This window comes from Culex pipiens, chromosome 3, assembly GCF_016801865.2.
Source record: "Culex pipiens pallens isolate TS chromosome 3, TS_CPP_V2, whole genome shotgun sequence".
Lineage (NCBI taxonomy): Eukaryota > Metazoa > Arthropoda > Insecta > Diptera > Culicidae > Culex > Culex pipiens.
Window position 1 is genome coordinate 142,182,311 of NC_068939.1, and position 16,538 is coordinate 142,198,848.

Consider the following 16,538-nt stretch of genomic DNA (forward strand, 5'->3'; position numbering starts at 1 on the left):
TGTGAAATGTGATCCGTTCACAGAATCTGTCTCTGCGGTTAATGCAACGCAGTAGGCCTGGCCGCTTTAATTTTTGCTATACGTTTTCGGGTTAGCTCGGATGTACTGCAATTATTAATACTGACAAGAAAGGACTTGGGGCGTAATCTAACCGCATGTTCTTCCAGGATGCTTTCTTCGGACTGGCTGCGCTTGTGTTCGATTAGATTAGATTAGATTAGAATTTCTTCCAAAAAAATATTGATTTTTTTTTTTAATCAAATAGTTCATAATATTAGAGAAAAGCCAAAAATGTTTTAAGGCTCGTTTAAAAACCTGATAAATTTATGTTGATTTTCTGAAAAATCAGAAAAAGCCTACCCATTTTAAAATGTGAGTCGTAATTTCCAAATTTTTAAAATATAAAAAAAATCGTCTCATCAACCAAAAAAAATCGCATTTTCAAAACATTAAAATTGCATGAACTCTTGGAGAAAATATATTTCAATTGAAGTAAACTTTTTTGATATATTTTTTTTGCACTAACTTTTTTTTGAAATCTTACCGAAACATTGAATTAGCTCGATTATGTTTTGTTACTTTTTCGATTTTACGTCTTACAATGATTGTGCTTATGATTTTTTAAAATGTATAGCGCGTAATAAAAAGTGTATTATTTACCACAACTTAAAAACCGATATATTGTTTTTTTTTAATTTGAATTTGGAAAATTTTTAAAATCAACAGAGTAGAATTAGTCATAGTCATTGTGAGGTTTTTTGTTTAATATTTTGTTTCTGTTTGCCCAATATCAATAAAACTCTGTTTTGTTTTAGTGAATTAATTAAATTTTCTCTGGAAAGCAGGAAATTACGATCAAAATTTGAGTTCAAGAATACATGAATAACAACATCTATGGAAATACTCTTCAATTTTCGGTGAAGAGAGAGAGAGGAGAGAGAGGAAAAGAGAGAGTTTCTTCCAAGAAGTAGGACTAACACTTCTAAAGGGCCAAACATTCAATATTACGCCCCTTTGAAATGTTAGGCTTAATTCGCGAATTTTTAACATATTTGCAAACCCCCATAATATTTCACAAATGTTTCATTTCCAACATTGACAATTGGACCATTACTTGCTGAGATATTGGCATTAGAAAATGTGGAAATGTTTTTTTTATGAGGCTTAAAAAACTTTAATTATCTTGTTTCTTTTCATTCATTCGCTGTATTTTTGCAACCAGAGGTCTTAACTTCAATGCCTCCTAGGCAATTTTATTGGATATTTCTGAACCTTTCGAAAAAAATATTTTCAGGAATGACCAATCATGGACACTACTTTCAAAAATTTTAAAATGGATATTTTTCAGTTAAAATTGAACTTAAAGTGGCTAATGGCTATATCTTCAAAACGGTGCACCTTATCAAAACATTTGTAAAGTACTTTTCGATTCAAAATTTAATTTTACCATAAAAAACTTAAGTCAAACAATTGTTTGACTAAAAGTTCTATTTTTTTCAAAAAACACATTTTTCTAAGAGAACATAACTCGTCGGCAAAAAAAAACATTGAAGATCTGGCAACCCTGTCTCGAGCTATGACCACTTAAGTGATATTTACACCCAAAATTCAGAATCGAGATAATCGTTCTCTCAAAATTTATTGAGGGCTCAGTGCCAAAATCGATAGAATAATGGTACCAACTCACACCATCATAACAAATGAGTTCATTCGTTAGTTGAATCAATAAATCTCCAACATACATCGACTTCTGACTTCTCCTTGGTCACCAAGCTGTGGTGGCCGAGGCAGCTAAGTCATTGGATTGGTTTGTCAAAGGTCTCTGGTTCGATTCCCGTTGTCGACACTTTTGGTTTTTTGTTTGACGGATGAACTTTTTTTGCAAATGAACCTCGAGAGAATAGTTCTATCGCCCATCTCGAGCTGTGTTCTCTGCGTCCGTGAATGGTACCACTATTCTTTCGACTCGAGACCATCATTCTCTCGGACTAGCGCTGCCAGTTTTGGGTGTATGTATCTCACTTAAATGTGTGTAGACGATGTCCGGATCCATCATCCAACCCATCATTGGTTAGGTTATCGAAAAACCTTTACAACGAGTCCAAAACATTGAAGATCTGGAAACTCTGAACACTTAAGAGCGAGTTTTTCACCGATGTGAAACAGGTCGTATCGAGGTGCTCCGATTTGGATGAAACTTTCAGGGTTTGTTTGTCTATACATGAGGGAAGTGGGGTAAAACGGGCATTGAAGTTTGAGGTCCAAAACACATGAAAAATCTTAAAATTGCTCGCATTTCCGTAAAACTTTATCAATTCCAACTCTCGTAGATGCATTCGAATGGTCTTTTGAAGCCCTTCAAAATGTGCTATAGACATCCAGGATTGGTTTGATTTTTTCTCATAGCTTTTGCAAATTACTGTTAAAAATTGATTTTTTTAAAACCTTAATAACTTTTGGCAACAGCCTCCAACACCCATACTCCCATAGGTCAAAAGTTAGGGGATTTCATGGACTATAAGCCTACGGTATTAACTTTTTGGCCAATCGCAGTTTTTCTCATAGTTTTACGATTTTTCTAGAACAAACATTTTACAACGTTAGTTTTTGCCCTGTAGGCCAAGAAGACGGCACTTTTTGGTCTCAATTTTGTCATATTCGGAATCCTCAGTAAATTTTACATTAGATTGAGGTGTTGGAATTTTGAATTTGACTGGAAAAAATGCCATTTAGAATTAATTAAAATATTATTTAGAATTTTGTCGGATTAGGGGTAAAACAAGTTTTCGCCTACTTGATACAGCATTTGACGTATTGGTCATAGGGTTAATAAGGTCTTTTTCTTTTTTCAAAAATGTTTTATTTAATTATTTTTTAAATCAAAATTACAACTCCAATACTTCTAACTTACGTGAAATTGACCGAGGATTCCGAATATGACAAAATTGAGACCAAAAAGTGCCGCTATGGAGGCCTACAGGGCAAAAACTAACGTTGTAAAATGTTTGTTCTAGAAAAATCGTAAAACTATGAGAAAAACTGCAATTGGCCAAAAAGTTAATACCGTAAGCTTATAGTCCATGAAATTACCTATCTTTTGACCTATGGGAGTATGGGTGTTGGAGGCTGTTGCAAAAAGATATTAAGGTTTTAAAAAAATCCATTTTTAACAGTAATTTGCAAAAGCTATGAGAAAAAGTTAAACCAATCCTGGATGTCTATAGCACATTTTGAAGGGCTTCGAAAGACCATTCGAATGCATCTAAGAGAGTTGGAATTGATGAAGTTTTACGGAAATGCGAGCAATTTTAAGATTTTTCATGTGTTTTTTACCTCAAACTTCAATGCCCGTTTTACCCCACTTCCCTTTGTCGTAGAGGGCTCATATTTGACATGAGTTCATCTCATGCATATACAAACAAACGCTGAAAGTTTCATCCAAATCGGAGCACCTCGATACGACCTCTAGAACAAACCGAGCAGAATCTACAAATACTGCCTCTTAACTGAAATTTGTGTGCTTTCAAATGAAATTTGTGTTGCTAAAGAGTGAGGAAGGCATGAACCACATAGGTGGATTAAGTTAGTTTTTTTTTTCATATTTTTATTATTATTTTTTCAAAAAAACAATAATTATAAAGTAGGGATTTCGGGAAATAGATTTTTTTTGTGAAAAGAAGTTAATTAAAAAATCGGCAATAAAAAAAATGTCCGTGTACTTATTTTTCCTGAAAAGTCCTCATCAATACCTACAACTTTGCCGAAGACACCTAATCGATCAGAAAATACCATCGAAAGTTACAGATTTTCGAATATTTGCGTACTATTTTTGTATGAACAGCTGCCAAAATTGTATGGAGACTTGTATGGGTGAATGACACAAAATGGCTTATTTTGTCATAGGGAAGGCCCCACAAAGTTTGAGCCAAATCAAAAAATACAAAAAAATAAAAAGATTGAAATCGGTCGATTTCAGAGAGAATTGCTCTAAGGATGAATGCATTCGGTTGAATTCAAAAAAAGTATAAGACATCAAAAATCATACTGCTGGGTATTTTTTTGGAATTCATTTCTGAATTATGATATGCCAATTTGATGGAATAATTTTGTATCTTATTGAAGTCGAATTTCAAGTTTGTTTGTCGAATTTTAGCTAAACTTCAAATGTTTTCCTGGGTTGTCAATCGAATTCCCGTGTTTTTTCCAGTTTTCCCGAGATGTTTACCTGGGATAAGACATAATGTTGCCTTATCAAGACTGACTACGCCAATAAACTATTTGAAAATTATTCGGATATTTTTTGTTGTTCTTGATTCTGACTCAGAATTTATTAGCTGATAGGTGAAGGTTGGCCTACGATCTTTATGTAGTAGAAAGTTCATTTGCAGGATTATAGTTCCCCTCGTTGAGGAAGGCAAAACAGTTTCCCGAACGCATTCCCATGCAAAAATTGCCATTTATTTCCCGCGCAAATATGATTGAGATGCCCCCAGCATCCTCATCCTCGTCGATGTGTCGTCACGAGAGTGGCTCAACCTTCAATTGTTGTGTGAGTCACCTGGCGCGCGCAGGTGGTGGGTCCAAGATTGGCACATGATGACGACAACCCACCGTCGCGACGCTGCTGCTGCTGCTGTCAGCTGTCATTTAATTATGTAAAATGGCGCTCCACACGTTGTTGATTGGAGTCCAGGGAAGCTAGGGTTTGGTTGGGGATAAAAGGGGGGGGGGGGGTCTAGCAAATTGGTGCTAAAACGCTGATAATCACCACATTCGTAATACGCTTCAAATCACACTGCGGGTGTATTGACAGGGCGCGATTGTGCCGCCGTCGACATCTTTTGCAGTTTAAATTATCAATGTGGGGATTGCGGCTTAGCTGGGCGATTAATAGTAACCGATGTAAATGCAGGTTTAAATTCAATTAAAAATGCAATCGATTGACGTGCATTTTTTTGCTGAGGTATGTTAACACATTCGATTGTTTCTCACGCCATAATCAAAGGGCTTGAGAATGGATTAAAGCGGAGACTAACAAAGCCAAAGGGCGCAACTAGAATTGTGTTAAGGCAGCATCTACCAAGTTCGATACTGCCTTAAGCTCAACTTAACAGTCAATTTAAGCCGGTTTAATTCCGCACAATAAATTAAGGTGCAACAAATCGAAACTGCAAATGGGCTTAACGTTAGCTTACTGGCTAATGCACAAGGGCACCCCTCCATCGACGTGCTGCGGTAGCCAAAGTGTGCCATTTATAACCGCGTGTGTTGTGGCAATGTTTGGTTAGGACCTCGGAGATTATCACTACTTGCTTGCTGACTTGACTTGTTGAGTGGTTAGTTACAGTCATTTGCGACACCGTCACAGGGGCGGTTGGTATGAAATCTGCTACTAATGCTACGATTTGGGCGCGGACCACACCCACGCTATCAAAAGGTTATAAAGCTCTTTTCAGCACTAATTGCTAATAACTAGTAGGAGATTGGAAGCCACCGGAGAGCCATTTGGTGTGAGTTTTGAACATTTGAGTGAAGTTATCTTGATTGTTCAGAGTTGAAATTTTACTTATTGAAAATTTTGTGTGAATTGATTTAATTTTATTGATTGAATAAGTCATAGTTCTATAAAATGATCTTTTGTTAGGGTAGATTTCCCTGTTTTGAACCTTTTATGCAAATGTATCACAAAGTTTAACTTTTCATCAGCAAACTTTTCTTCGAGCGATAACGAGACGTTAAGTTAAGGGGAAATTGAAGTTTTTGAAAATATTTTCTCATCAATTGCTTCACCACTATATTCTAGCCAATGTCCCAGTATTTCCTAAGGGTTTCATTTATCCACAACCAAACATCTGACCAGGCAAAGTGGAATCACTCACGCGTTTAATTAACCACAATTTGTAGCAAATGAGGCTGCAATTACGTTGCGCGAATCTCTCGCGTTTCTCTCCCCCCAGTGCAGCACATTCAACATTGTATCAAAATTTCGCAATCACGACCGCGGCCGCTCTTCGGTTGACTAATTTTCCTCATTTTTAACCCCCTTCTTTTTTCATCTCTTTCTCTTCTCTGCAGTGTTCAAACGGAGCATTGACATTGGGATGCACACGGCTCCCACGCCAAATATAGGATTCTCCAAGGTAGGTACACTTTTACGTTTACTGGGAAGGTGGGATTCAATGAGCGGGGGGCGGGACACATTGTATTTAATGTAGGCCAAAGGTTGGTATTCTTTTTCTTCTGCGAAAAGACAATTAAAAGGCGCTATAGCCCATTTCTTAATGGAAATTAGTCGAGTTGAGTGAAATCGGTGAGACTGATTGTTTTCTGATCAAGCATTGGCGTAAAGTTGGGAATTTCAAATATTTAAAAGGCAATTAGAGGTCTTCGATGGTAAGATTCTCAAAAAATTCGGGTTCGTCGTTCGTCGATCAAGTCACATTTAACATAGACTTTGCTTAAGTTTCAACCGTCTCATGTAGAATTTTGGACAACACCAAAAATTGATCAGGTTCGTCGTCTGATGACCGATCAAGTCACTCTGCAAAATAAAACTTCTAACACCGTCAAAATTAGCTTAACTTTATGCTCACATTCTATGCTCAAGTCTGGGTTGGTGGCGCTTACCCCGCAGTCTCACAAAACTGTTATTATTGATCGACTCCGCCCCTAATGGCTATGGTTGAATATTAATGAGGTTTCCCCTTGTCCCAAAGAGAGGTTATTTTTCGTTTCGATTTCATCGTGTTAGTCAGAATGTATGTTTTGGCCCATCAACCGAGTGCCGCACTAATCATCAGGTTCCACAAGTTACGATGATAGACGGTGTCATTATCGTTTCTGAAGGATTGAACACTTATCTCTTGGAGGTTTTCGAGAAGAGTTGAAATGATTTTGAAAGGCAAGGTGTGGATTTAAAGAAACAAAAAAAAACAATTGCGTTGTTGAAAGTGAAAAAGTACGCAAGTGCTGCTGACCTTCAGAGCACTGCTGTAAGTGGGACCGGTTGGATTCAACAAAATTGAGTCATTAACTAAAACAGGACAGGAAACAGTGGCGTAGCTATTGTAGATAAAGAAAAGTGCAGTTGAGTCACTTATAAACTCATGGAAAATATTTGTCACCTTTTTTATGATTCATGATTTTCAATCAAAAATATTCTTATTTTAAGAAATATCAAAAATCAAAATAACTGTTAAAAAAATTGAATACGATCGCAAAATTAGGATTCTTGGAAATTGATAAAAAAAAGATTCAAAATTGAAATTACTAGCCATAATTTCAACAATTTAACAATTTAACAATTTAACAATTTAACAATTTAACAATTTAACAATTTAACAATTTAACAATTTAACAATTTAACAATTTAACAATTTAACAATTTAACAATTTAACAATTTAACAATTTAACAATTTAACAATTTAACAATTTAACAATTTAACAATTTAACAATTTAACAATTTAACAATTTAACAATTTAACAATTTAACAATTTAACAATTTAACAATTTAACAATTTAACAATTTAACAAATTAACAATTTAACAATTTAACAATTTAACAATTTAACAATTTAACAATTTAACAATTTAACAATTTAACAATTTAACAATTTAACAATTTAACAATTTAACAATTTAACAATTTAACAATTTAACAATTTAACAAATTAACAATTTAACAATTTAACAATTTAACAATTTAACAATTTAACAATTTAACAATTTAACAATTTAACAATTTAACAATTTAACAATTTAACAATTTAACAATTTAACAATTTAACAATTTAACAATTTAACAATTTAACAATTTAACAATTTAACAATTTAACAATTTAACAATTTAACAATTTAACAATTTAACAATTTAACAATTTAACAATTTAACAATTTAACAATTTAACAATTTAACAATTTAACAATTTAACAATTTAACAATTTAACAATTTAATGGTGCACATCAACCAGAGCTTTTGCACCCAGATTTTTGTTACAGACATTTTAGTATCTTCAAAACTACGAGTATTATCGAAATATTTTTTATTCATCCCATAAAGTACTGTCCACAAAACAATTTACCATAAAGTTTGACTAATTTTACAATCCGGTTGTTGCAGGTTTGTTCCGTAAGTTTGACAATTTTGGAATAAGAAGACAACAACTTCCTTTGTTGCTGTGCACCCTTAACAATTTAACAATTTAACAATTTAACTGTTTAACAATTCTTTTTTGTGATTAGGGTGATTCTATCCGAAATAGGGTGGTTAACAAAATGCTTTTTAACGATTTTTGCAACAATTGTCTAAAACCACATTTTTCAAAAAAAAATATGATTCGACTACTGAACCAATTTTACGTCGCTCAATTTAAAAAAAATATGTGATTAGTTGGGTGATAAGTAGGCTTAGTGATTTTTCACGCTCGAAAATTGCAAATTTCACGGGGACCTCAATTTCGAAACACCAAATTTCACGCAAATTTCGTGGAACGTAAAATAACTTTTGAAAATCTTATGTTTCAATCACAGAAACTACTTTTTATGCTTCATTATATATTATTCTTCAATAAACTCAAAAAATCTTCACTTGAACGTGACACAAAAAAAAAATGATCAATAATGCCTAAGAGTTTTCGATGATTTGCTTCGGTTTTATCATTTTTCATTTTATTGATTTTCATATCAATGCAAGATTTAACTATCTTGAATTTAGCCCATTAAAAATAATGTTTAAGGGTTTCAACTCACTTTTCAAAAACTAAATTTGAAATCAATAGGCAAAAATAATATAATTTGTAACGAAATTTAATTTTTTTATTCAAAATGAGAACAAAAAACTATAAAAGGTAGTATTTTTAACATTCACGGGAATTATCCAACCAAATAATCAAATATCGTTAAAATTAAACAGAACTCAGAAAAAAATAACTGAAATCTTTCAAAGGTGATTTCAAAGATAAAAAATATTCTTCAATTTAATTGGAATAAAACAAAGTTTGTATCCTTTAATTTCTTTTGAAATTATACCTTTCAAATAAAATAGCACTAAAATTTTTAAAACAGCTTATGAAAATGTTACTAAATTCAGTTTTTTTATAAAAAAAAAACAAACTAAAAAATCTGAACAATTCTCAAATGGTTTATATAAAAAAATAAAAGCTTCCAAAATTTAATTAAATAGTCTTTATGGATGACATATTTATTATGTTGTTATTTAAAAAATAAAGATTTGAGAAAATTGATAAATTTCACGTCGTCCGCGCAATCGTCAAAATTCACTAACCCTATATTAGTAATTAAACAAGGGTATTAAGTCGCTTAATTCTAAATTAGTTCATAAGATTAATTTTATTCCTTTTTGAGTTTGATAAATTATTTTAAGAAAAATCGTTACAGTTTGACACAAACATAAAATTTTACGGAATTTCGCGGAAAAAGCCAAATTTCGCGGATTTTACGCTGTCCGTGAAATCGTGCAATTTCACTAACCCTAGTGATAAGTGATAACTTTGTTTGTTTGGTTTCGGGGCCAACGAGCTCATAGCTGAAAATATTTTTTTATGAATTTTCGAGATGTTTTTGTGGGATATTCATTAACAGGATTCTAAGAAAGGATTTTTTTAACAAAACTGGAAAAAACGGTTGAGACTTGGTTGAAACGGTAAAATGGCGAAAACGGTAGAATGAACTATTTTTTTTGGGTCTAAAATTTCATAATTGAAAAACGTAACTTTTTAATGAAAAAAGTTACTTTTCGTAAATCTTTAAAATTGATTGTTTTTTTTTGGACCACCGTAATCAAAAAACAAACGGAGCTGAATTTTGTTAGCGACTGTTCGATTTTGTCTGATTCATATTTTCACTTATTGATCATAAAATTACGACCAAAGTTTGAATTCATCTTCACAAATCCTCCTTTGAACTCCTCTGTGCTCCAGCTCTCAACTTCAATCCCGCAAACAACCGACGCCCAGTGACGTTGTAATGGCACAGCATTGCAGATAAATCGACACAATTATATCGTGGTGCATTGGACCCCTGTCTCAGTTTGGCTGTCAGTGCTTTACCTCTCGAGACAGATCCCTCTCGCGCGCACTCGCGGACAAATTACCGGAAAGGCCTTCACCGAGCTCCGAAAGCTTGGACTGCGATCCGAGTGCATCCTGTGCCCAGGTCGTTGCGTGCTGGATTCAATTAAGTCGGATAACAACGCGGCTCGTGTCCGACATTTAGCAATTTGGCATCGCAATGAGATTTTTCCACGTGGTTCAAGTTGAAGGATGTTCACTGATCTATGACTAAAAGTTAGTCGGTTCAGGAACTTCTCACCGAAGCTACCGCCAATTTCCGAATGACACATTCATTACGGCCAGCCGCGACCTCGCGCGGTTCCGCGGAATGGGATATTTACCGTTTTTATTACCCGGGTAATAACTGTCGACCTGGAGGACCTGGCCCCTACCACACCGCCGTGGCTTCCCAGTTCCAATCGCTATCGCAATCGCGATGAATCATCGCGAAGCAATAAAAAACTACAATAATCACCATTGATTTTCCACGTGGATGTACGGGGTCGTTCAGCAGAGAGCGAGAGATAGAACAAAAAATGTGCACATACACACACACAATTCAATAACTCAAACGTGAACAATCAGACGAACAAATAAATCCGACTGGAAACAAAACAAAATGCAATGCCCCACTGACGACTCCCATTGCAATAAGCTGAGCGAGTCTATAAATGAACAGATAAATTACCGTTTTGTCTGGTTCTAGCGTAGTTTTTGCCTCACCCCCCGGCCCTGCTCACTCCAAGAAGTAGTTCTAGAAGGGTGTAGAATTACGTAAAGCAGTAGAAATTTATTGAAATTTGCAGCATCCGAGATTGTGGATGCTTCAAAAGAACATACTTCTAAATTTTTGACTTAAATTTTGTATTTTAATGTAACAAAAAATAAGTTACAGAGATAACAAAAAATAAGTTAATTTTCACGATGAATTATTAAAAAAGGTAAGTCATACAAAGGACAACGTACCCTTCCTCTAGTTACGAGACAAACATGCATTTGCGCAGTAATTGTTTGCTGATTGTAGCCGTACTGTCGACGGGCCACCAATGTGGTAAAATTGCTTACTTACTTACAAAAAAAATACTCAAATCAATCTGTTATACATGCTCAAAGCAAATGTTATTATATTTTTCTTTCCAATTTATCCTCTCAGAACTGTCAGAAATATTTCTGCCGCTCAGATAAACAGACGTAAATCTGTTTTCAAAAAACATCAATCAACAATATAACGCTCAATTTGATTGTCAGAAACTCACCACGGTTATTTCTAATTCACCACTGCTCATTTCTAGCGTTTGACAGCTGATTTAAACTGTTGCATTTTGTGCAGTTCGCTCGATGACAACTAGATGGCACTAGTGAGCGGTGATTGATGATTTTTTTTGGATAAATCTATTCGATGATTTCCGTCTGTTTGACTGTGACTGAACTGTTTTTTTTAAGTAAAATAATACTGATAAACCTATATTCTTGAAATTATCTCTTTCAAGGCACAAATCGTACCACCCCTCGTCACTCCGTTGATATGAGTGGCAAATTTGCCCATGAGAACTTTATGGGAATTTCCCCAAAACAGAAATAAATCTCAAATTGCTCGTTCGAATGATGAATAAACGTAGGTACTCGACGACGATATACAGTTTTGCAAGGCAGAGTCAAACACACGGAGGGGCTTAATATATTATTTGCATCGCATTATGGTGCAATTGGCATCGGAGGTAAATAAAAACACGAATCCGAACGGCAAACAATCCCATCTCAGCTGAGCAGAGCAGCGCAGAGGGGTAGGACAAAATAAACAATAATCGATTATCGAATCGCGAATGTGATGATTGCAGCAGCATCAGCAACCACGATGTGATTTCGAGGGTTTTGCGATGTTTTGTCTTTCTTTATTTCTTCTCTTGAATTTTACGCTGTCTTTATAGCTACAGATTTGCTTGTTTTAGCTGTTTTCGTCGTACTGAGCCAGGATTGCTTTATTGCGAATCGATCCCAATCGGTGTGCGAAACGGCTTGTTCGAACTGGATCGGAACGTGATACTTTGCAGTGTGTGCGAAGTGTTGTTATTTGATTTGACACTTTTGGAACCATGAATTGCGGTCGCCTAGACGTCAGGAATATTTCAATGCAATCAATAGTGACAATTTTTTTTTTTTGTAAACAGCAAGTTATTTCTCAAAAATTTCATTTATTTATTTTTGAAAATCTAACTCTGAGATATCGTCAGTTAAAATATGATAGTTTATTAAAAAAAAAAACTCTTAGTTTCACAAATTTGTAACATTAAGAGGTTAGGTATACCTCAGTATCGCTTCAAAAATATTTTTGCTGGGCCACTTTACCTTCAAACTATATTAAACAACAATAAAAAAAAAACAAAGCTTCAAAAAGACTTATTCACTCGCGAGCACAAATCTCTCACCATTTCCCACCGTTTGTCACTTCAATTCCAACCACTACTGAATACTCTCCCTTCGCTCTCCCTCTCACCCCAATCGGGTAGTACAGAGAATTGCTCAGAGAGAACGATTGCGCTAAGTCACTCAAAGCTGACTCAAAATATTTTGCGATCGTCTTTGTTTTGATCAGGGTCATTCTTCGCCAACTCACACAGCAGTTGCCCCTTTTCGATTTCCGTGAAACTTTGCTCTAAGGGGTAATTTTGGTCTATGATTACGAATCCGAGGGGTACGACCCTTTTAATTTTTCAGGATTTTTACTAAGACACGCTTTTCAATGATTTATAGGTTGAAACCGTGAAGAGATAGAAGAAATGTTAAATTGGACGTCCAAGTAGCGTGACCAAAATTTCGAAAAAGATGCATTTTTCATGAAAAAAAGTTTGAAAAAATCGCTTCTTTTTCCCGTTACTCAACTGTAAAAAATCATGAGACATTTCATTTATTGTAATATTGAATGTACATTTTGAATTTGAAATAACTAATAGAGGTATTTTTTTCATTTAGAGCAAAAATAATCATTTTAAGATTAGGCCGTTGCAAATATTTTTCAAAGTTTATGTCCCCCCCCCCCGTCCTTCAAAATTGGTTTGAAAATCAGGGGGCAGACAAAAATATTCATAAAAGTGGAAAATTTCAAAGGAAATTGAAGCCTAATCAACTCAAAACCAGCTTAAATGCCTTTTTCTGCATTAATTATCATGTTTAGCTTTTTTGAGCTCGTTTGAAAATATTTTGATCTTTCAAGAAATTACAATGCAAAAACTTTTTTTTTCGCACAAAAATAAACTTATGATTGCAAAACAACTGAACAGGTCAATAATGCATTTTAAAACACTTTTTACATTAAAATTTTGAAATCATGGCCTGTAATTTAATTTTTTTTAGTTTTATTTTCATTTTTTTGCTCCCCCCCTCGACATCGGTAAGAGTCTAGAGACATAAACTTCCAAAAATATTTACAACGGCCTTACGTATTTTTTTAAAACTAAGCAGTGTTACTTTTTAAAGTTAACAGATGTTCTGCAAAGTTGCTGAGCAGACAAAAACAAAAAAATATTATGTAAACTTTAGGGGGTTGCATGTATTTTTTTCGAGTTATCAGAATTTTACGCAAAAGTTTTTTGATAAAGTGATGATTTTGACCAATTTTGACCAGTTTTTCGAAGTTTTCAGACGAAAAAATTCAGACAATTTTACATAAGAATGGCCCTTGGGAAGTTTGTTGTGGCTCGTGCACTGCTTGAATGTGGGGATTTTCTTTATATTAAACCTGATAAACAGATGTCTTTAAGAAAAAAAAAACATCAAACAATGATTCAACACTGTTAAAGAAATTAGGCATATATCTGAGACTTATAAATTTTGAACATAATCAAAATTTTAGATTTTACGTTAAACTCAAAAAATATGTAAAATTATACGCTATTTCTTTTTCTTTTACTTTCTCTATGCTTAATTTTTTGTGTTCTATTTGGGTCATTCCAGGTCAATTTGGACCAAACTTGGAGGGAACGTTCATCTATTGATAGTTAACAGAAATCCCAAGTTTGGTGCTGATGGAGCCCTCTATTTTTGAACCGTCCTTTTTTTGACGATTTTCTAAAAAAACTTTTTTTTTCTTTTAATCATAACTTTGCAACTATTTGAGCAAAAGACTTTCTACGGGTTGCATTTTATAGAAAATTGTCCAATGAATTTGATAAAAATAAATTTTTAACCCTTAAATGCCCAATAATTTTTTTTAACGTTTTAATTATTAAAATTCAGTTTTGATCAATTCCTTATATTATTAATTGTTTTATTTTATCACCATAATGTTCTCCGGACAATTTTACATAATTATCAATGTAGACCTCAAAATAAAATGAACTATTGGCGAGTTACAGCGATTTTACTGAAAAAAGTTTGATTCTGCGCTGCACTCGGAAGTACATTGTGTACTTTTCAACAAAAAGGGATGAATCCCGCATAGTTCGGTTTTTATATGTGAGAAACTTATTTCGGATGTGAATGCAGCGCAAAATCAAACTTTTTTCAGTAAAATCACTGTAACTCGCCAATAGTTCATTTTAGTTTGAGGTCTTCATTGATTATTATGTAAAATTGTTCGGAGAACACGATGGTGATAAAATAAAATAATTTATAATATAAGGAATTGGTCAAAACTGAATTTTAAAAATTAAAACGTTAAAAAATAAAATTATTGGGCATTTAAGGGTGAAATTTTTTATTTTTATTGAATTCCTTGGCCAATTTTCTTTAAAATGCAACCTGTAGAAAGTCTTTTCCTCAAATAGTTGCAAAGTTATGATTAAAAGAAAAATAAAAGTTTTTTTCAGAAAATCGTCAAAACAGAGGGTGGTTCCAACAATAGAGGGATGGTCCAATCAGCACCAAACTTGGGATTTCTGTTAACTATCAATAGATGAACGTTCCTTCCAAGTTTGGTCCAAATCGGTGAAGGTCGAGTCCAAAAGTGTACTCAGTTGACCTGGAATGACGGATTTATATTTTTTTTACATCCAAATCAGTGTTAAATGAGTTCAATTATAAACCTTTAGAATTTATAAAATAAAAACAATCCAAAGATCGTAAAAAAAACCTTCCAAACTTCCAGTTTGTCAGCTGATATCTCCCGATGCCAAAGCATTAAATTCGAGCGCTACCAAATGTGATCCCCGTCGCCTGATTGGTGACAGGCCGTGTGAAAATCGTTCACTTTCATCACGGATCCGGCGGCCTTGGCCCTGAGGGGGAGACCTCTCTTGACAAACAAATCCCCACCGAAGAAAGATCCCGGCGGGGGCGATAACCGATTTTTTTTTGTGTGTTTGAGGTAATAAACGCATGTTTGTCTTATTTGACAAAATTGTGTTAAAATTATTATTTTTTTTTGTAAGAATAAACTCAATGGTTCTGAAAACTACAATATCTTCACATGGGACAACAATGCGATCAGCAGTCGGCAAACCCCCCGTTTGTTTTGTGATTGATCTGGCTTAAAATGTCTGGGAGGTGAGCGGATCACCTTTTAAGTGGCCGTAATTAATTTCTGCGTTTGTTTCTTATCTTCCCTGTCTTGATTTAGAGGTTTTTTCTTTCCTGATTTTTTGTTTCTTCTCATTTGAATTTTCAAGATTAAATAATCTAACTTTATTTTCTGTTTTGTTTTAGGCAATGTCCGGCTTCCTGATGATGTTAACACAAAATGGGAAGCTGCTTTACATTTCCGATAATGCTGCCGAGTACCTGGGACATTCGATGGTGAGTGATTTGAAATCATTTTTATTTAAAAATACAAAAATGAGGTAATTTCTTTAAATGACGAAAAATTTATTAAGTTGTTTTAATTTACTCAATCTCAATTCTTTCCTGTCCTTAAGTCACAACACTAACCTTCGAGTACTTCTTTCAACTTCTTGTACGCATCATGCCCCCCCATTCGGACAGCTCCTAAAGAGCCTCTTAACCTCGGCTCATTTGCCGGACCTGGGGATGATTACCTATTTGGACCCCAGCTGGTGGTGGTCTCTCACGGCAGGACTCCCCTCAGACCTTGTGGGGCTGTCCGGCAAAATTGACAGCCCGCGAGAAGGTGTGAGAAAGATATCATCTTGAATTTTGCCCAAGCTGTGAGAAGGTAATTTGCGTTTGTGCGCAGAATGAAAAATGAACTGCGCGATGCATCTGGCGGGTGCATCCGGAATGAGGTCAAACTGGATGGACTTTTTGGACGGGGGACTAAACTGATGCTTAACTGATAGTTGCAAGAATGTAATTGATGCTGAGGATCAACGAGTTTTTTCTATAGTTATTTTTCTTTCAATTTTTAATTTAAAATATAAGTAATATACAATAAAACATATTTTTGTAAGTCTTCAGTTTTTTTAATTGTTTTTTTTTTTATTTCTTATCTGCAATTGGTTTTGTATGTTCTTTTGACACTGCTTTTTACCTTAGTAAGAAGAGTAAAATTATTGAATTTAGTTTATGTGAAA

The 16,538-nt window shown here is 34.3% G+C and overlaps 1 protein-coding gene across 1 annotated transcript in view; it reads left to right on the forward strand.

Annotated features, from left to right (window-relative positions):
- Positions 1 to 16,538, forward strand: part of LOC120423380 (uncharacterized) — a 101,247-nt gene that overhangs the window by 37,812 nt on the left and 46,897 nt on the right. Inside the window, exons 4-5 of the mRNA XM_039587164.2 lie at positions 6,076 to 6,140; positions 15,715 to 15,804. Coding sequence (XP_039443098.1) covers positions 6,076 to 6,140; positions 15,715 to 15,804 — 155 coding nt within the window. The remainder of the gene's footprint in view (positions 1 to 6,075; positions 6,141 to 15,714; positions 15,805 to 16,538) is intronic.